The sequence below is a fragment of the Porites lutea genome, chromosome 3, assembly GCF_958299795.1.
Source record: "Porites lutea chromosome 3, jaPorLute2.1, whole genome shotgun sequence".
NCBI classification, from domain to species: domain Eukaryota; kingdom Metazoa; phylum Cnidaria; class Anthozoa; order Scleractinia; family Poritidae; genus Porites; species Porites lutea.
Genome location: NC_133203.1, coordinates 49,926,725 through 49,949,117, shown reverse-complemented (window position 1 = coordinate 49,949,117; position 22,393 = coordinate 49,926,725). Strand labels below are relative to the sequence as shown.

The 22,393-nt window shown below is 36.6% G+C and overlaps 3 protein-coding genes across 3 annotated transcripts; 2 read left to right on the top strand and 1 right to left on the bottom strand.

Annotated features, from left to right (window-relative positions):
- The first annotated feature begins 395 nt into the window (after positions 1-395).
- On the top strand, positions 396-4,950 carry LOC140929873 (LITAF domain-containing protein-like). The gene is made up of 2 exons (XM_073379572.1): positions 396-784; positions 3,911-4,950. Exons 1-2 carry the CDS (start codon positions 480-482, stop codon positions 4,017-4,019), a joined length of 414 nt encoding a protein of 137 aa, XP_073235673.1. The 5' UTR covers positions 396-479; the 3' UTR covers positions 4,020-4,950.
- Positions 4,951-6,755: 1,805 nt separating this feature from the next.
- LOC140932454 (LITAF domain-containing protein-like) lies at positions 6,756-9,335 on the top strand. The gene is made up of 2 exons (XM_073382063.1): positions 6,756-7,092; positions 8,558-9,335. The coding sequence occupies exons 1-2, from the start codon at positions 6,833-6,835 to the stop codon at positions 8,664-8,666; spliced, it is 369 nt and encodes a 122-aa protein (XP_073238164.1). The 5' UTR covers positions 6,756-6,832; the 3' UTR covers positions 8,667-9,335.
- A 1,669-nt stretch (positions 9,336-11,004) lies between these two features.
- On the bottom strand, positions 11,005-22,385 carry LOC140931365 (uncharacterized). The gene is made up of 6 exons (XM_073381167.1): positions 22,166-22,385; positions 20,989-21,596; positions 15,284-15,375; positions 13,865-13,939; positions 13,474-13,557; positions 11,005-13,335 (listed from the first exon to the last, which is right to left on the bottom strand). Exons 2-6 carry the CDS (start codon positions 21,287-21,289, stop codon positions 13,096-13,098), a joined length of 792 nt encoding a protein of 263 aa, XP_073237268.1. The 5' UTR covers positions 21,290-21,596; positions 22,166-22,385; the 3' UTR covers positions 11,005-13,095.
- Positions 22,386-22,393: the final 8 nt, after the last annotated feature.

Here is a 22,393-nt window from a genome sequence, read left to right as displayed (position 1 = left end):
AGAACGCGCGAGCGAGTTGCGAAGCCAGGAGGGGCGCGTTCTCGCGAGTCTTGCTTCGCTCGCCCAAATAGGAGAGCTTGCTCGCAGGCTAAAAACTCGGAAGTTCAAATTGCTGTATGGCGAAATGAAACATGCTACAGAAATGGAAACTTGTACAAAGATTAACTTTTTGTTTATCTTCAACCTAGTGTAAAAGAGAATTCGTAAAACCTCGCTATTTTGACTTTACAATTTGACGACGTCAGTATGAAAACCATCTATTGTATGGACAAATTGTATGGTAGTAGTCTTTCGAAGTCTTGCAGTTTTTTTTCGGAGACCATGTAGGGAAGGGTGGGAGGCGCTATTTGCGCATAGTGATGACATCATGTTTACATCGTGCACGTACAAGCTAGGTTGCTTAGTACGTGTGACGATCGAAGAAGAAATCGAAGGCAGGTGGTATTGAGTGGGTGAAATCTCTCGCAAAACCTTCGAAAATGAGCACAGAACAGTATCCAAGCGCAGCGCAATCTCCACCACCATATCCTGGAGGACAGGAATATCAAACTAAACAACCCGGAGCTACATATCCACAACAACCAGGCTACCCAGTTCAACCCAGCGGCCCCACAACAACTACAGTGGTGTATCAACAGCCTCATGTTATGATGGCCATGCAGCAGTTCAATGAGTTTCCAGTATCAATGAACTGTCCTTACTGCCAAGCTACTATCGTTACCGCTACTGATTTCACACCAGGTACTTTGACGTGGCTGTCCTGCGGTGCTACAGCTCTTGTTGGGTAGGTGTACGCCGAGGATATCGGATATTTCACTATTTAGTTTAATTGGGGTAACAGCTACAATCCTCGCCAGAAATTCTTGAAACACGCCTTTTTCCTGTTCAAATTAGAGACGTGACTTCAGTGTTAACTAGCTAAAACAACATTGGAAAAGGGAGCGAAAATTTTCAACAAAGTGTTTCAACGTTTTCGTCTGAGTTTGTAGTTGCTTCAACGAACTAATTAACTTTATTTCACCCAATCTGCTTTTACGGGTTTACCACGGTGTAAGAACCTGTGAACTTTTTCTTTGTTTTGTACCTTTTGCTTTTCTAGGTTTTATTGTGTTGACTTACTCATAATTTCTTTGTTTTCTTTGTTTTACGTCACCGGCCGGTGGGTTCTTACACCGAGGATGAGCTGCTTTTATCTAATAATTTAACTTACGAGACTGATGTTTCCTACCCTGCGAGCAGAGGCTACATTTTCGATATGTGAGCCCATCATGTCACAGGCGGCCCAAACTCACATTACGAGGAAAGGGTGTAATGTAATTTACATACCATAGGTGACACGCCGGTGTCGCATTACAGGCGACTGTTGAAAATATAAGAGACTTTGTATGAGAAATATATCACTGAGATCTGCGAATGCTAAATAATGCTAAACCTTACTTTTTCTTAAATGAAATGAATAAAAAAGAGGTACCTACAATGTATTCCACTGTATTTTGGTGTTTGATTATCATTTACTGGTTTTTTGGCTTGATGGTGTAACCACTGTTACTCCTTTCATAGAACGAAGTTAAGGCTGGTCACTTCGATCTGTCAGGGTCCTGGACGAGTCGCAACGAGAATGCCGTTTTTTTCGCCGAAATTCAAATCTGCTGACAACCGTTCAAATCTGTCTAGAAATCTGGATGAATAAATTGATAAAACTGGGTTTTTCCTGTTCTTGACCAAGTTAGAGCATTGCATGAGTCTTGTGTGAGTCTTGCGTATCAGAATATCAGAGTTGTCGCAATTTTTTTTTAATTCTTATGAATCTTGTGCCGTTTGACGACAGACCTGCTGATGATTAATTTTGCTTACAAATCGTGTGACGAATTTGGCAGGCGCACGATAGAAAATTGATCAGTTGTCCTCAGAGGCTACTTTTCGCACGAGAGCTCACACTTTGAAAATGTAACCTCTGCTCGAAGGGTAAATGTTTCCCATCTCGTCTCTGTATAATTTTCAGGGCTGTCGACTCTCCCGGATAATCCGGGAGACTCCAGGTTTTGAACCGTTTCTCCCAGTCTCCAGATTAGAGTCTGAAATCTCCCGGATAATCGCCAAAGTTTGCCGTTTCTTGTAGATTCGACAATGAAATTTCAAATATTTTGTGTTTTTTGAGCTATTTTACTGTTAACATAGACCGTTTCCTCACAAACTCCACTCTGCCATTATATTTATAAGCAATAATGTGATTGGTGGGAAGTAAACCAATTAGGTCAAATGTTACGATTCCAACAACATCTTTTTTGCACGTTTTTTTTTTTCACAAATGATGTCATGTGCTGTGCATTATGACATCATCTATCATCCCTTCCCCATCAATTTTCAATATTTGAGGACATGTGGGGTTGATAGATAGATGCTGAAGTATGTACGAAAAAGAAATGGATTATTTTCATAGACAGCTTTAATTTATAGGGGAATGAACATTTATGCTTTTGCAGTTGGCATATTCTGGCCAATTTGTGTTTTTTCTCCTTGGCTATCCAACACGCTAGCATGATAAGGATAGTGGTTTATTAGAGAGCAAGACATTTGAAAAAGCAGCTGAAATCCACCAAGTGTTCGGAACTTGCTGTGTAAATAAATATTTAGCCAGCGTAGCTGGCACAGTTATAAATTGTATGCGACTGTTAGCAAAGATCACAAAAGCACCAAAAAGCCAGAAGAAGAATGGATGAAGCAAGTTGAGATCCCGCTTATCCTTAATATTTGGGAATTATGAAAATATATTTAGTCCAACTATTTGTTAAACAGAAGCCTTGGTGATGACATGTCAATCAAAATGTTAGTTGATTTGTGTTTTCAGTCCAAGATAAGAAAACAACCAACATTTTGTGAGGCCACCATTGTTTTCCTTGTGCAATGACATCTAATACAACCCATCAACGTTTGTTTGTTTTTCATTTGGAGTCTGCAGTGTCACACTAATATAATTACAAGGACAATGTAGCAAAAGTTAGATAATGGCCCACCATGGAAAAAGGCAAATTACATTGAAATACACAAGCTTAAAGTGATGGAGCTTAGCCAAGACCATAATGTTATTGATATAGGCAAAAATATTGCCCTCCTTCTTGCCTGCCTTGTGCTTACCTTTGCTTGCCTGAAAAATGCAAAAAGATAATGCCTGTTCTGCAGTCTTGAACAGTATTGATCACAGATTAATAAAGAGTGATTGAGACTCCAGAGGAGAACCACAGGTTACCCAAGTTCACATGTAAGAACTGTTGTTGCGTAACAGAAATATTATAAGGGGTTTGTGTGGGGATTTTAGCAATTGTTTATTAGGAATCAATAAATAAAAGTGTATAAGAACTCCTTGATTTTATTTATGGTGTGTTCTCATGTCACATCACATGTTTTTAATGTGAGAAAGAGCCTATTAGCGTGCAGGAACATTGAGGTAAATTTGCCTCACAGAAAAAATAATTGCCATTCTTAAATTTTTACCCCATAACAAAATTAGCAAGCATTCTGTTGACCCGATTCTATTAGCTGTAATTAATTTTTGACCTCAGCTTTTTGTTTCATCCTGTGTATTTATAAAATAAGCTTGTTTCAGTAAATCCGGGGATTGAGAGGTTGTAGTAAAAAAATATTGTGTAAACATATTATGGTATTACATTGTTGAGAATTTTAATTTGGATTCATGGAATGTCCATTGGAAAAGTGAAGATGCCTGGCTAAAATCTGGTGACACTCACTCCTGTTTATGAGGTTTATATAAGTCTTATAAGTACTGGCTGATAAGGCAGAATTAAATAGTGAACTTTTGCTTATTAACAGTTATGGATGTACATAGAAGTCTAATGTAGATTTAAACATTAAGCTCATTCTAATAGTTAAATTTGTTTATACATTTGTCTAGTTGTTGGCTCGGTTGTTGCTTGATCCCATTCTGTATTGATGCTCTCAAAGACGTGATCCACAGCTGCCCCAACTGCAAGAAGCAAGTGGGTGTCTTCCGTCGCATGTAGACTGATGATGCTGGATTTTCAAAACATATGCAACATTTAACTCCTTAGTGTAGGCACTGTGTCATTCATTTTTTTTTTTATTATCCACCATCCAGATAACCATGCAAGTGCAAAGATTTTATTTACCTACTACTGGTAGTAGTGATAGATGTAGTGATTCTTCTATGTGTCATTGTGTATATTTTATTTAAAATATAGTTAAAAAGTGAACTGGACTTACATTTAGTTAGTTCTTACAAGATTTGAAGTTTGTTTATCCTGCTTATTCATATACCATATTTAAACTACCTGTGAGACATCTGATATTTGATTTTCAAATTTCATATTTAATATTTATTCAGTGTGTGATTGTTATATATGGACCTCAGTGGTCAGTGCAATATGAATCATTATTGTGATTAGCTAAATACTGCTTATTTGCTGAGTACTGACAGAGAAAACGAGGCTAATATGCTGTGGGATAAAATCCTGCTCATGCTGATGTGAATTTTTTTTCCTTTTACATTGACTTAAACTTTGACAATATTTGTTGAGCAGAAACTAGGTCTCTGAGTCAAGGTATTTTGTGTGCTTCTGTCAGGAAGAGAGGGCTGGGTTATGCATTTCCTCAAAATCTTAGATAAGTCTGACTGTTTTGTGAAAATGGTGGTTACCAAACTGGATCTAGTATCTGGTCTCTGAAAATGTTTGTGACATTATGGTAGACCAACTTTTTTTGTTTATCTCAATCAACACTGTTTGCACCAGTATTAGTTCATTAAAATTTTTTGTTTATGCAGCAGCAGGAGCGAAAAGATAAGGAAAGTATGAGAGTTTTATAGAAAGAGCTTCATATGAAGACTGCACACATGTGAATGTTTTAGTATTATGTTGGTATGGTCTGTAAATATATATAAATGGAAAATAAAAATGTCTTGCATCCCGTTAAAAACAGTCATTTTTCTTTGGATTATATTTCCGGAGGTTGCTCCCATATATTATGGCCTGTAGGGTGATGGTCCACTCTTGGGAGGTGGGGGGTGGGGGGTGGGGGGGGGTGTACTGCGGATTTCAAGTGAAAGGGATGATCAAAGGTTATGGGCTCCTGTCAAAGGATTTTTTGGGGTTTGAAATTTTCGATTTCGGGGTAGCTTGATTTAAGCAGGTTTTTTTTTAATAGTCAAAACTTATGTTTCTGTTTTTCGTGTTATATCATTTAATGCTTTCTGGAAATTTTTATTGCTCGGAAATTCAGCATGGGATCTTTTTGGGTTTTGATATTTGCCCCCATTCGATCATCCCTGTCACTTAAAATCCGGAGGACACATGCACCCGTCGTGGGCAGGGCGGATAAAGGTTATCATTTATCCGCCCTGGTCGTGGGATTCCACGCAACAAGCTATTCTTTTGGCATTAGATTAACTGCAAAAACCGTGGACGAAGATCCCGCTAGTTATAAACGTTGGATCTATAAAAAGAGATCTAATCATAAAAAATATTAAGAACCAAACACGAGGAGTCCAAAGACTACACTGAAAAGGCGAAAAATCACCATTTCTAATTAACTAAAAAGAAATCAAAAACAGTTGTTTTTTTTTCTCCAACGCGTAATTATTCAACGTCAAGTGTAGACCAAAGAACACAATTGAAAATAGCCTTACAATTGTTGATCACGTTATCAACTTTCTGTAAATACTGCTGAAAACAATAATTACCGTATTTATTCGATTAAACGCCGCGGCGGTTATCAAATTTTTAGCGTTTTCAATGCGGCGTTTATTCAAGGGCGGCGTTTATTTCGAAATCACTTTTTTAAAATCGCTAACAACAGTTATTGTAAATCGTTTGTAAATATTATGTAACTTAAAGGGTTACAATGTCTCCCTTATTTTGCTGAGATAGACTCGTAAATGTCTGGATGGTGTAAATTACCAAGTTGTACCGAGGTTTTTTGAGCCTGTGTACAGACGTCCCCCCTCCCTTAGAAATCTCCCGATTTTTTTCTGAGGGAGGGGGGCGTCTGTACACAGGCTAAGGTTTTTTAAAAGTATCTCAAAAGAAGCGATTGCAACTATATGAATGGGAAAAACTACTCTTGCCACCCAGCCACGGTTGAGTGGTTTTCAATACAAATTCTTGTGAATTTGAAATTTTCGTTGATTGTTTCCCTTATCTCTTCAGGGCTAGAAGATTGCTTGAAGAGTTTCAGTGACAGAGGAAGTGAAATAAGCGCGTTCCCTTCCCGCTTCGAACAACAGCTCAAAACAAGTTATAAAATATTTATAAAGTCAAAAAACAATGGAAATAAAACAAACAGTGCGATTCAATTCGCGCCAAATTATTTGTTTAGAGTAGTTCTTGTTAACATTGTTTTATTTCCATTGTTTTTTGACTTTATAAATATTTTTAGCACTTTTTACATTTTTACATGTTTTACCACATTTTAGCGTTCACCACATTTTTATCTATTATAACTTGTTTTTAACTTATGCTAATTTAGAGAAATTTTATACACTTGAAAATGACCTCGGAGAGGTCGAAACGTCGTGATTTTTTATCGCTAATATTTATCTCAAAATCGATTTCTAAGAAACTACTTATTAAGATTGTTTACAGTATTCAAACAAAATTAGCGCGCCGCACTTGAATAAACGCCGCATAGGAAACAATAAAAATTTAATCGAAAATAGGTATGAAGTATGGGCGGTAGGTGACATCGCGTGACGTATTTTCTATTAAGTGTATGCAGAGTGATGACATCATCTGTCCTCAAAGCGAAAAATTGAGTTTTGTAATTTGTTCAGCGCCTGAAGTGAAAGGTTTTCTACCGTAAAATGGAACAGCCGCCTCCTTACCCCGGTCCACCAGGATATGGAAACAAACAGCCTTTGCCCACAAATCAACAGCATCCAAGCTATCAAGCCACCACTACCACAGTAATACAGCAACCCGGTCCTGTCTTCGTTGGGTTAAGGTTTCTTGAGAATCCTACGGCTATGACTTGTCCTTTTTGTCAGGCCTCAATTGTTACAAGCACTGTATACATACCAGGAACACTGACTTGGATAGCTTGTGGTGGTGTAGCGATGATGGGGTAAGAAATCTCAAATGGATTTTCTCAAACTTTTTCACCGCTGCGAGTACGCAATGAGGCACGTTTGATTTCATGCAAGATTGCAGTTTAACAAGTTCAGATCATTTCAGTGACCCTTATTTCCGATTTTTTTTTACTAAATTAAACGGTTTTAGGTCCGTAATAACACCCAAAAGTTTGATTTCAAGGAAATTGTACGAATATAAAAGCTAGTAATTTCAGAATTTGACGATTGGTGGTAATCACGGTCAGCGTAAAGGGAAGAGTGCCGATTGTGGATTGCGGACTGCGGAGAGTGCGGACCCTTTGATAAGGTGGGGGGGGGGGGGGGGGGAGCGGTCTCCCTTCGGGCCTCAGTGTGGTCCAAAAATAATGGGGAGGGGGCAAGCCCCTCCCCTGGATCTGTCCCTGTAACCAGTGGGGCAAGGTAAAATCTCAAATGACAAATGCACCATACATCACATTCGCACTCATGTACTGTACTCTAAGAACAAAAGAAATAACAGGCTTAGCTTACTAGGTCAATGAAATTGACATGACACAGGCATTTTAATTTTCCTATTTCGAATGAGTGGCCGTATAAACGGGGTGAAATTATAAAAGACATCTACTGTTAGGGATTTTAAAATGTGGCCGTTGGCCGTATTGGTGGGTGACCGCATTAATGAGGGATTTTTGTACAAAAATGTATGGCCATTTTGCCGGGCCAAAAAAAAGTGACCTTAATAACATTGGTGACCGTAATATCGAGGTGGCCATAAGGTGGCGGTTCCACTGTTGACAGATGAGGTATTCTGAGGTGTAGCCAGTTGAGGATGTAGCCTGCATAGCAGTCGTTTCTGTTTCCTTTAAGCCAAGCAGGAGAAACGAGACGCGCAAGGAAAGGAGCAAAACAATGCCCTGGCACGTCATTAGTGCTTGCCCTACTTGGCTTTTTAAAGGAAACGCAAGCGACCGCTATGCAGGCAGACTACAGAGAATATTAATAGGTACTTCCAAAAATCTGGGGGGATTTGGTCTTAGATCTATATAATCTTAAGTTCAGGAATGTGACTTTGTTGGTACCAGCCAACGCACGGAGCCGACCTACACTTGGTGACCGAGCATATTTTCAGTCAGTGGCTCTGAAATTGTGGAACATTCTTCTGGCAGAGATCCGAAACATTCAGAGCCTTAGACATTTTAAAAGAGCTCTCAAAACGTCCTTTTTTAATTGACTTATTTATTTATTTTATTCAATTATTTATTTATTTATTTACAATATAGCTTTTAATTGACATACATTTTTATGATAGCTTTTAATTGACTTATTTTTATCTTATCTTCTGTAATGCGCATATGAAAATATTCCTATTGAATATCCGCAATATAAGTTTCATATTTATTTTTTATTATTATTATCAGAAAATTTAGTTAGTGTCTCTCTTTAATACATGTGCATGCTTTTTACTTTCTCTGTCCACAGTGGATGGCTTGGATGTTGTTTGGTGCCATTTTGTATGGACTCACTTAAGGATGTCATCCACAGCTGCCCTAACTGTCAGAAACAAGTTGGCGTCTACCGACGAGTTTAAAAGGCCAGGAACAGGTCACCATGATCACACAGCTTGCTTAAAATTATAAATATGGCTGTACATAATACTTTTGTAACTTCACAATAATAATTATTTCCAGTGTATTTCATCGATACAAGAAATACATAATCCTATGTGCATGAGTACCCATTGTATTCTGAAGCTAATTATTTTATAAGAGCTTATACTTCCGATCAATTGCACAATGATTTTTTTAAATCATTTAAATATAATATATGCATTTAATTTTTCTTTGTCTCCCTATAACCTTGACTTGGAAAAAATCCCCTCCACCTCAGTCCTGTAAATGGATATTTTACAATATTTGATTCAGGGAATTGACTTTTTACAATATATATTTTATTTGCATAAGACAATGCAGGGCTCGAAAAAGACTTGAATTCCAGCTTGTCCTCTGGGCAAACAGCTCTCACATTTGCTTGTTTGTGGCCACTTCTTGCTCCTCTCAATGATTTTGTGGGAGGATGACTTGCTTGGACCTGGCTTGCCATTGGACAAGAAAGCTTTAAAATAATAACTTGCCGGCAGCAAGAAAATGTACTTGTCCCAGTTTTGATTTAAGATTTATAGCATAAATAATGTCGGTAATACCATGTACTCACGTGGGAATACTGAAATAAATAAATAAAGTTGGTTATGTAATATTAATCACTCTTTTGCTGTCATGGTATTAATGGTCTTCTTACATTACCAAGAAATTAAAGTTGTTGATCTGTAAATAGATTCGATTGCAAAGAAACATAACACTGACAGTTAACTTTCATCATTAACATGTTATTATTTTTCACTTTAATTATATTATAAGTGTGCTCTTCCAGTGAACGTGTCAGTTTCATTCTCTCAGTTTTATAACGCGCGAAAAAACCCCTGCAACCTCTAATTGAAGCCCCTACCAAAATGAGTGCTATTTAAAAAGCGACGAATTATCTTTCAGAAAAAATTTCATTCATATTTCCAGTCAAAATGTTGAGCACTTTGATGTCCCTTCTACAATCTGTAAGTTGGATCCAAAGAGGTGTAGGTGAATTTTTGACCAGAGTTTGACCACCCTAGTGAGGCCATCTTAGCATGGTGTGGGGCCTCCCTAGTCCCTAGGCATTTTAGAATATTTGCTAAGACTCACCCACCCTTTCCCAGACTTCACGTGGACAACAGGGGCCAGTTTTTCAAAGGTGGAGAACGCTATCCAGTTGTAATAATTGGTTTTCCTAATACTTATCTGCTGGATAGTGATTTATTCGATGGATAGCGCCAGGGGATAGCGCTATGCAATGTTTGAACAACCGGGGTCAGGACAATAGGGCAAGAGAGTACACCTATGGACCAGGCTGCTAAAACACAGTAAATTGTTGCAACTCTGTAGTCGTACTCAAATATTTTTTTGCCCATTAACTGTACTGTGTTGCTATGATCACACAGTACCGGACAAATTCTTGCATTTGGGTATTCTGTTCACACAAAATCATGCTTGATCAATAGTGCTTAGTTATTTTAAAAATTTGAACACCAAACTTCAGGTCAAATTTTTAGCTGATATGGTAAAAAACTTTGGTGCAGTGTTAACACCAAATATCTAAATTTTTTCCCACGTGAAGGCATGGATGGATGAATGCCTGGTAACTTGGCTAGAAAATGTTAATAACGTATTTCCACGAGTAAGCACCTAGGCATTTTTACCCTGCAAGCAGAGGTTTCTCTTTTGCATGGCTCTTTAGCATTTACGAAGTTGTTCGCGTGGCTTGTCTGTTGTGTAGTTGGTTTGTTTACGTGCTGTGAGAAACGTTTCTCTCGGGGTGTAAACAAACCAAGTACGTGACAGACAATACACGCGAACGACTTCGTAAATGCTAAAAGGCATGCAAGAGAGAAACCCCTGCTCGCAGGGTAGGGTGTTTTTAAGTTGCGGCTAAAAGGATGGGTACTTAGTCAAGGGGAGGTGCTTATTAAGTTCTCCTGTTGTACCTCTGTACCTTAGTCCCATTATATGGTTTACACACAGCGTTATTAATAAAGTGGCATAGAAACAGGTTTTCCTTGTTTCCCTACTATTAAAGACAGTGATGGGAGGGGAGAAGGCACTTATTCGAGAGGGGGGCTTGTTTGATATTGGGCGCTCATTAGAGAGAGTGGGCACTTATTTCAGAAATACCAATGGTAATTTTGATGCACTTTATGTGTATTAATTTTTTTGACCAGTTGTTTGTAAAAACCAGCATTTCATAACAGTACTAAGGATAGCATGTGTGGCACACATTTGAAGTCGAGGGAAAAGAGGGAATTAAGGTGCAAGTCAACACTAAGATCTACTTGTAGTAACTAACCAGGACAAAAATTCCCAAATAAAGTTTATTTTTCTTAAAATGACTAAATGGGAACTACGAAAAAGCATTCTATGGCAAATATGTTTAATGACTAGCTATGGGATACCAGTATTGTTACCATCAAATTAGAAGTACAGTAAAACTAACAGAATAAATTATGACAATTATGGTAACAAAATTCTCTTTGCTTATAGGCATGCACATTGATAACAGTATTGGTTATCCACTGATTTCCCATTAATGCGACAAAAACCAAACATTAAAAGTAGTGTGTAGTTATTTATTTAATATATTATATCCAACACCCTTGATTAGAATTGATCTTTCATGGTAGGAAAGCAGTTCATGGAGACTCTAAGAAAATGAATTTCATGAAGTTTGGAATTTTGGGGACTATAATTATTGGACTATTGTAACAATCCTCCAAGTTAGCACTCTAAATGAAAATATGTTAAGCACAATAGTTGAAGATTTTTTTTTTCACGAAATTTTGGTGAGACCGTGACAATGAGTATGTTGTTTCCTCCTTTTAGACCTCTGAAGTAATTCCTTCTTAAGATTATTGGTAAAACAAGCTAGCATTTTTTTCTAAAAATACACACTTCATGAATGGAGAAAAATATACACAAAGATACATTATTTTTTAAAGGCAATTGTGTAGGTGGTTAACTAAAAACATGTAACCAAAAAGTGCTGTGATAATAAATAAAACATTCACTTCTTTTTTTTTTCCAAACAATTTATGGTAAATCTCACGAAATTATTGACCTAAACACAACTCTTTCTCACGACCTTTTTACAAGCAGCATTATAAATGAATAAATGGAAAACCACTCCTGACATCTAAAAAGGTTGCCCTATGCTACAATATTTACAATACTTTCTTACTTTTTACAAATATATTGTAAGAACCCTGCACTTGAATGTCCTCATCAAATTTCATCACTTTTTAATTTAACCCTTGCACTGCCAAATGTGGCCAAAGGCAAATTCGACCGAATTTCCAAATTTCGTTTTCTAAAATGTTGACAAACAAATAGCACCATGTGTAAGTACAGGAATAGAGCTTTCATTTGAATGGTCACATCATAGGATTTCGTCTGCAGAGTCAAAAGTTAGAGTCGCCTTACAAAACTCCATCAAGTACTCTGGCAGCGAAGGGGTAAAGAAGACAGGAAAAAATCTATGATTATTATAATAAAAACATCATGAAAGTAGTAGGTGAGCTTTTGCACAAAAATATGATAAATAACATTTTATCTTCACACTATGAAAAGATCATGGTTGCTATGGTTACATAACAGAAGCATATAACCCCGGGTGCTTCTGTTACATAATGAATGGTGCCTCTCACAGCAAAAAGTGTTAAAGTGAAATGGTTTGGTATTTCATCGGTGTTTTATATATTCATAGAACATTGCCTGGCTGCATGGAAATACAGAATTTCTCTCCTCATGTTGAAGAATATTGCACCAATACTTAAAGAGAAACTTGGTAAGTCCATATGGCCATATAATATCCTCTATATTGTACCATATTGTGTAAAAGTTGCTGTATTTAATCTACACAAAAGCACTGGTGAGAGACATCAAAATCAAACTGGTAAAAAAGAAACACAAACAAATGGAAACCGAAACAAAAAAAAGAATAATTCATAAAATTAACGTCCTCATAAAATAATATCACAGTCTAACCAATCTGCCATAAGTAACAACTTCAGACTAGGCATAGGTGACTGTAATGCATGCAGTGAAGGTATCAATAAACTATGGAGGTGTCTAGCTGAGGTACAATTAACTAACATCACTTTCACATCCTCAAGTAATTGGGACTAACATTATTTCACATATTGCCAGTAACAAATCTCTTCCAAAACTATAATTCCCACAATTTGTTTTTGATAATTTGTTTGATTACTTAGAGACAATATTATTCAAGTATTTTGTCTTAACAGTTGAACTAAATACTGGACATCATCCTTTATCAGCTATTTACTTCAAAGTTATTTAAATTTCTTCCATAAATATGTTTCTACAAACGTTATTTACTATATTCTTAGCACTGACAATATTATTGAAATTGAACTTTTACTTTTTGGGTGAACAAAATATCTCCACATCATCTAACTGATTTTTTTGCTTTTGCATTCTTTGCCTTGCTGCTCGTTTTGCCGCTGCCAACCGCTGTCTTGCTGCAGCTCTCTGCTCTGCTTCAGTAGCCTTTACTTCTTCAATAGATTTTTGCCGTCTCACTGATCCTTTACCCAGTGATGACTGCCGTGAGAGTGACGACTGACGTGTTAATGATGATCTCTTTGAAGAATCAGTCTGTGTTAATGAAGTCAAAATTAATCAACTTATTAATTCAAACCTTACAAAATCAAACCCTCACTTGACAGATTATAAGGCAAAACATATTTGAATATTATTTTAAGAGTGCAAGACAATAATTATTATTATATATACCTCATCTTTGGGTTGTTGTGTTTGTATCCAACCATTCTTGCGTAATTCGTCAATGTTACTAAACATATTATTTACGTCATCAACCTATCACATCAGAAAAGAATACAGTATATTAACCTTGAACTAGCTACATGTAAAATGTGTAACACACCATGACATAACAAGAGGTAGCCAAAATTACAATGTTCTACATGTAGCTGACACATCAAGTCTCCCCTACTATAGGTAATAATGTTCTGATCCACTTCCACCACTAAGAATCTGAGGGGTTCACAATTTTTCAACTTTTTTAAGAGGGTTGAATGCCAAAACTAATATAAAATTAACTTGAACTTCACAGTAAATTTACACTGAAAGGTATTGTGCAAAAGTAATATGGAATGGCACATACCTGGATCATGACCATATCCCAAAATCCTGCAAGGTCAGCGTTAGTTGGTCTCCTACCATTGGTTTCTCCAATACCCTGTCGGAAATATTCGCTCACATTAAAAACAGTATTATAACACACAGAACATATCTGATGCAACTGTGACATGAGTTATTGGAAGAAAACTTTGCCAACATCTTACATGGCAGTGCATGAGCAGGACTTTCAAAAGTGCTAGTATATCCTTTCTTCAAATTTGTTATGACCATAATTTGCTGCTGATAAAAACTTTTAATTCTTAGAAAAAAAAATTGTTTTCACGCCAAAATAGATTCAATATCTCCAAAATAATGTTGTTTTACTGAAGTGTAGCAAGCACAGAGGTGAAAAGGACAACTAAATTGCTTGCCAATTTTGCAGAACATTCCTAGCACCAGCAGGGGGGGGGGGGAGGGGGGGGGTGGTGGGGCAAAATAACAGCAATGGAAGTGTTGTCTGGGGTGAAACCAGAATATATTATGTTTGAGATAGATACTTTTGCTTCTATCAACATTGTCAAAAACCTCCTTTCATAGAAAGATGCTACTGACCAATAAAAGAACTTATAATTCTTTGTACATCGCTAAATGGACAAACAACATTTACATGTACTGAGCAGGTCTGTAAAAAGAGGCAGGAGTTTCCTTACCTCCCCCACTCCTCCCCCCTTCCCAATAAATAGAAATGGCTAGTTTTCTGCAATTCATGTTTTCAAGCATGTTCCATGCTACAGAAGTGAAATCTACTGTAAAGGGGAGGTTTCACAGTTCAGTGCATGCTCATTAATCAAAATGCTGTTTTCTGCTGGGACATGCTGTATTGTCTATCCAGGCAATATGATCATGTCATAACATTGTCAAAGAACCAATCTGCACACTTCCCAGGCAGTCACTTGATCAACGTATGTGCAAATAGCTGTAAATTCATCAACTATGGAATAAAACCTTCCAGTCAACAATAAATTATTGGAGTAGTGTTGGCATAATCCATTTTAGTACTCCTCCATCCTACTTCAGGTTACTCTGAAATACACTTCTCCTTTGAAATACACTCGGAGATGCCTGAGATACATGTGAGTGGGATTATTAACCGATAGAATTAATAATAAATTCAAAAAAAGTAATTCAATTAATGGACATGCACTGAACGGTGAACCTGTCCCTTTAATTTTAAGTCCGTATCTAGAGGCCACCTTTGTGGGGGCAGGGGGTGCAAGTCTGAATTTCAAATGCGGTTGTTTCAAGCTTTGAGGAGTAGGCCATGTAGTCCCTGTCAGTATCAACCCATTTTTATGTCCTTTGTCACCATTTCATCTTGTCCTATGTCGCTGTTTCAAGGCCGTGTAAGGCCGCTATCTAAGGAAGATGATGTAAAAGAGACAATATTTTGTCAGCAACTCACCAAATTCATATCACAAAGTCCTTTAAATTGTTTGAACTTTTTATTCACCAAGAGCATTGCCTTTCCAGTGGCTGCTCGGATTTTACCGCAAGCTGTAATGAACAAAAAGGCACAACTTTAATACATTCTGCTTTTGCTGAAAATAAAACTCATTACTGGAGTAAATTGATATTGATAATAACATGGCTGTACATTTAAAAATTAACATCAGCCGTACATATTAAAATAATATCAAATGAGTTGCTATTCTTGGAGTTTTGAAGACCAAACCGATATTTTGACTTTGTTAAAATAACTTAGAGGTGGATGAAGCAACAATAAATTATAGCAAATTGAATAGTATTTCAGTGTGATTAAAAACTGAAATATAAAATTTAAAAAAAAATAAATGAATTGCCATTTAATGATAGAGAGTATGATAGCCATACATATCACTTTCAATCAGTGGGAACAATAATAGTTGAAATATTATGTGAAGAGGAACATCCTGTACGTGCATTCCCTTGAGGAAATGAATGAGAGTCCCCTTGGAAGAGGTGTGCCCTGGTGACATGTTAAAATATTGTGAGTCTATGTAAATGAATGCTGTAGATACAGTATCCACCTAGAAGTGGCATCTCAACAATTGCTAAAATAAATGAAAGACAACAAAATCTTTACCCAGTTCTTTCTTGCACAGCTTATTCAAGTCACCAATGAAATTTGAGCAGAGATGCACACTTTAAAAACACTGAGTTTAAGCAGATTGAACCATAATCATGAAAAACATCTCCTTTACTTGGGAAACGTGCATGTATATGAAGGGTGGAAGATATTGTGAGTGTATGTGGATTGGGGCACAATAAAGTGCCCACTTAAAAGTAGTATCTTAATAATAGTAGAAGCACGACAACAAAAGCAATAAATATCTGGTCATCTATGGTCAGTTCTGTTTTACATGACTACATCAAGCTCCAAAAACAACACACCCCTGAAAGGATAATTTCAGCATCCTTAAGAATATTTTACTAAAAGTCTATTTAGATAATCTCATAGATATCTGATAAAATTAAAAATCAAAGTCACAAATAATAGAATTTGCACCTCTTTAATATATTTTACTGTGCGAGAGCCATTAACATTAACTAATACTGCTACACAAAAACTGTCTTGGGGGTAAAATAAAATAATAGCTCTAACAGGAAATTGATAATAATAATCCTTATGATTCCATAGAGATTAGAGAAATAATTATTATTTCTCTTTTCTCCATGGCATCATAAGGATATCAAAAAAATGTCAAGAACAAGTTTGTGACTAAGTCTTAAAGTAAATATAATAACATCCCAGTATAAAAACAGCCTTGAGTAATTAATGATTTTAATAAAAATTCCAAGAAGTCACATGAAGCTCCCGGCTTAAAAATACTAATTATATGGTGTAATATGGTAAAACTGTATATTTTCAGGACATCAAACATGATCATAAATAATATTGGACAAAGAACAGAGCAAATTAACCCTTTTTGTTGGATTAATAACAGACAGATAATCCATTAAACAGTCGTGGGTTTACATCCATAAACATGATGTTATTTGAAACACAGCCTGCCTTTTTTTCATTCCCTGAAAATCACTGAGTACGCAGTCTCTCCTAAAACAATCAACTTAAGCATTTCCAGCACTCAACCTACAAAAACCTACAAGAAAAATTCTTTCAGTGCTCGGCACTCTCTAAATAAACTTGAGATTGCTGTGGGCTTAGTATTCTTTTCAATGGTTTACTTGAGAATGGCTGGAGTCAACAGTCAGTGCATGAACCTTTTGGACCAATAGGATTGCAGGAAAAAAGGTGCAGCAATTATGTATAGAAACAAGACAAAAGAAGTTAACATAATTATACAGTGATCACCAGAAATCCAAAAAAGACTCCACACAATGGCCAATTGGTCAACATGCAAATTCACAATCCTAGTGGTTCCATATTGGAGTTCTACTCTGATCACTAGCTACATTTGTTTTGGGGTAACATCTTGAGTTCAAATCTTTCAAAATGCGCTTACATGTTCATAGCCTACTGGTTGCGTCCTGCCAGTTGGAGCTTTTAATCCTGTTTTGTTCTGTTTTTAATTACTTGAGTAGTCTTTCTCTAAACACTAGCTGGAATTAAAGCTAAGTGCACTTCCACTATAAACAAATCATTATGTTTTTCACCACTGCATAAATGGCTGTATGGCACTCATTAATAACTTTAAAAATACTAATAAACTGGATTGTGCTGAATACCTTCACAGCTCTCAATATTAATTTGACTTTCTTTGACAGGGAACATGCCCCATTTGATCAAATTTCAGCAACTTCACAGCTTTGGCTCTTCATTAAACAGGATGATCATCTGGGGGGCTACAGTCCCGTGTAGGACTGCTGCTGAATTTGAATGACATTTTGACCTGTGCAGTAGTCATCTTCAGCTTCAACAGATCATAATCTACTTAATAACGACATGAGCACACTACAAAATTAAGCTCTAGACTTCTAGCTGAAAATGGGTCCACGGTATAATGAAATGGCAAATGATTTTGGAGAAACAAAAAAAATTGCTTCCATACATCTAGAAAAAATATAAGACTGAACATGAATCAGAAGTCAACTTGTTAAAAAATACACAGGTCCTAAAAACTACCAAGAATGCCCTTAAAGGAGCTGTGTCACGAAATTCAGCCAAATTGGGTAATTACAAAATGCCCATTAAATTTAGATAAACATAAAAATAACCGCCTAAAACTTGGAAGGTTAAAATAACATAACAGAAACAACAGATGCCACGGATATTCAAAACTGAAGAAGATTGAAACGGATTGAAATTAGGGTTTTTGAAAACTGTTCAGCCTAACAGTTTTTGAAAGTTGATCCCTGCTGCTTGCAACTTCAAAAATAATGCTCAGGAGACATAATTATTTGTCACGGATCTCTGATTTTGCCACTTAATGTAATTTCTTCTCTTACTTTAAGTTTCATAGCGATTGAAGAAGGGGAGTAATTGGCAAAATTAAACAAAATGAACTGGACTGCCGTGACACAGCCCCTTTAAATGCAGTAAATATTGCTTGCTTGGAGATTAGATAAGAAATGAGGAAGCGATTAATTCTAGACGAAGCAAGATTTCCTCATCAAAAGTTTTTCACTCCTACTTTATCGACAGTCGAGTATTCTTCAGGATATTTACTTTTTATATTGTATTTGACGATTTGCTTCTGAATTAATTGAGTACACGTGTATAAATACACAAAAATCAAGGGCCTCAATTTGAGAGAAATAACATCATTGCCAGAGAGCAAAAAAGTGATGAACATGGCGAGTCATTTCAATCATCGCCGAAAATAAACCACCTGCTCATCACAAGACTCATATACATACAACAAAAGCTTACAACACCTGACCAGTTAGCCTCACCATCAAAGTTTTGCTCACTAAGTAAAGACTCTTTTTTCTTCCAACCACTGAAGTATTCACTTGTTCCAAAGTAATCAACGCTTAAAAACGATATAATTTGTGGACCAAGCAGTTCTGAAAAAACTCGTCACATCTTTCGCATAAATCTCTCCTAAGCTAAGTTTCTTCACAAAATATACACGTGCTGTGACACGTTGTGATTCTTATCCCTAGTTTCCTCGGTCTCCGCTAGGAAAACCTGGGACCATGATTCCGCCCCCCTTTTTGGAGCACACACACAAAAGGAAAAAAAGTTGCATTTTTATAGTCTTGCAGCTAAAGCAAGCAAGGACTAATAAAAGAGAAAATTTTTTGTCACTAATCCATTTGAAACTGATAGATATAAAAGACACTGGATCATTGCAAAACTTCCACAGCCAATGCTTTAAAATGACCTTGAATACTCTGGATAGTGATAACTTTGTTTAAAAATTCTCATAGCCCTTTAGTTCTCAAATGTTCCTTTGTTTCAGCTTATGACCGCGGAAAGAGATCATAAAACTGGTTTGTAACATTTTAAAACCAAAACAAAATTTACCATAAACAAACCTGTAATTAACAAAATACAAAGTGATTACCACTGTCTGGTAAAACATTTTTCTTTCTATACTGCAAGCACTCCATTGGGTTTCAATTTTCCATTTTTGTGTCCATTAGACAAGTAGCAATCGATTTTTCTTAATATCAGTTGTTTAAGAAGTAGGTTTAGGAACTGTCTTCTAAGGATTCATTTGACGGACAAGCACAACCATTTCCATCAGGCACAGTCTGGCTGATGATAATAAAGTGAACATGGGTCACCTTCTAGAAAAAAACTATGCCTACCTGACAGATAGAACTTAAGGTTTTGTCACTCTCTCAAGAACTTGTCTATAACTGATTATAAAGTTATTTATAGATTCTTGGTGGGAAAAATCATATTTGTCAGTATAAAAGGAGTTATTGATTATCATGCTCTGTTGATCAGTAGTTCATAATATATAAGGAAGTAAACACAGAAAGACCTCAAGGAATGTGATTAAAAAATTAACAAAATGGAAACATCTATTTTGCAATCAGTGAAAATAAACATCAAGTATATAAATTTTCCCAAGGTCATAAATGAAATGTTCTCAATAATACATGTACTTGTAATAATTTAATTTCTAGAGTTAGCTTTGAAAAACATTTCATTAAGTTTGGTTTCTGAGCCAAAAATGTTGCAAACCATTCTTTTAAATATACTATGCTTGTTACTGGCTGCTTAAGTATGCACAAATAGAGTACCGAGAGCTCATAATATTCTAATTTCCTTACTACGATGCACTGATGTTTTTCATGTAAAAAGTTGGTTACACGACTCAATCCCTCAAGCATTTAAGCAGAGTAAAAACACATGTATGAAACATTTGTTTCAATTTTTGGTTGAATTTTCTACATTTCAGTCCAAAAAACAGTTTTTGGAAGAAGAACGTGTTGATGAAAGTGATTTCCATAAATCTATTGCCGATTTCCCTTCTTTATTTGTGTGTAAAATTTAAGACCACACCAGCAAAAACAAAGGCTTTTAACAAATGCAAAACAACAACAAACAGCAGTAAACATTCCCAGTTGGAACTCTGAAGAGAAATTAGGGTGTGGATCAGAGCCAGGCAAAACAGCTGACTAAATGTGCACATTTTCTTTCATCCAGTAGAAACTTGGAGTTACACAGCTGTATTGAAAAGCAATATCTACGGCAGGATATGCTCCTGTCTCCATCCAAGTCATGCACTGAAATAAGCATGGTTAATATCCCCTAAGGCCTTCAAAGAGTGTATAAAATATAACCATGGACAAGAAAATGTCCATGTATTTGGAACATAATTATATGTATGTATATTCTGTTAATGCCCTAATACATTAAATGAGAAGACTGAAATATGCTGTTGGTCTATGAATTTCTTTTTTGCCTTAAAAGGATTATAAGGCTCCCCTCCTACCCCCAACACTTTAAAATCACAGATACAAAGAGACAGGGTTATTTCTAAAATTGAAAACCACAGACATAGCAAATAACCATTGGTGTTAAAATGAAAGTATACATGATAAACATGGAAGTTAAATTTCATTAAGTTGACTTGAGAGGTCTTCCCCATTAATGGGCTCTAAAATCGAACTACAATAATTGGGCAGACGAATTATCACGCCTGCGAGCGAAGTATGTTTTATTCACTGTACATATTTGTAACCATTCATCTCCAAAAATAGACTTACCATCTTCGGGAATTGTATTTGCCGTCATTTCCTGTTCTGCTATGTGACAAAGTCGCGTAAATCGCTCGGTTTCTTTCTCTACTAAGTCCAGAAAATAGCGTCCATCATTTTCTTTGTGGCTCGAAATCATCGAAAGGTTCTTTTCAAAACTGTCTGACAAACACTCGATTTCTTTCTCCGGAGAGACATTTTCCTTGTTTGCTGGAACAGAAGCCATTATGGGTCCATGCCTTTTTTCTTTAGATACAAATATTACCAGTTCTGATCTCTGATTCCCATTCACGAGTATAGAACTACTCATCTTTTTACAAAAACACAACAGAAGCTGTACGATTTGTCGTCGAGGTGCTTTCGATACCACACAAGATGACAAAATGCACGCACAAATATTCAAATGGAGATTGTTTCGCAAGAAATAATATGAGTCAACTTTGCAAATGTCTTACTCAACCCGGTGATCCAATATATTGAGACGAAAATTTAGAGCGAAGCCAATAATATGTTTCAAGTGCGTTCCTATTGTCCAACCACTCTCGACCTTCGGGCGTTTCGTAAGTCGTACGTAGTGAAGGGAGATCTATGGAATCCGGCGTTGCGGTTTCCGACCCCTGCAAGTGAGAAATGAGATAATTCCTGTGAATAATTTATCACTTTGAAAGACGTATGGAACTTTAAAAAAGCTACTGACTACTCAGTTGCGGCAGTAAATGCCACCGGACGTTTCAAAAACAATCATATCGCATTAGATCTCCGAGAGCTCACGCACAAATCAGAGCATACACAAATAAATAATTTTCAAGTGAACGTTTCGTGATTCAACGATCTCCGCGGGCCGTTGTTTAAACTACGACCACAATAAGCTCATGCAAACGCACCAAAGTTCCATCCTATGAGTTTTATAACCTAGTAACTACAAAAAAAATTGTGACCAATTTATGTGAACTATGAACATGTCAACGTTTTGGTTTTCGTATGCAAGGAACTTGCACTATCGTTCTCTTCCCGCGCAAAGAAAGCAAAAACCGGCACCGGCAACAACTCAACCGACATTTACACTCAAAAACCATAAAAAAATATTACAGTACGATTCGTAGGTGTCGAAGAAAATATTGGCGGTCCTTAAGCTAGCCTATTGTCCTGAAAACTACTCACGCAAAAATCGCAACGCTCCACTTACCGAACGAGCTACGATACGTTACCACCAACTGTATCTTCCCAAGACTGCATGCCGTCCGAAAAAACCGCCGCTTTTAAAGCCCAGGCAAAGTCACGAAGATTCGGTACTGTTTACACAACCGTTTCATTCATTTGACCTCCAACAGAATAGAGCAATTGCGGTGAAAACTGGCGATTTGAAGACACAGCACGATGAGATAAACGTACTTCAACCAAGCGGAAACTCCTG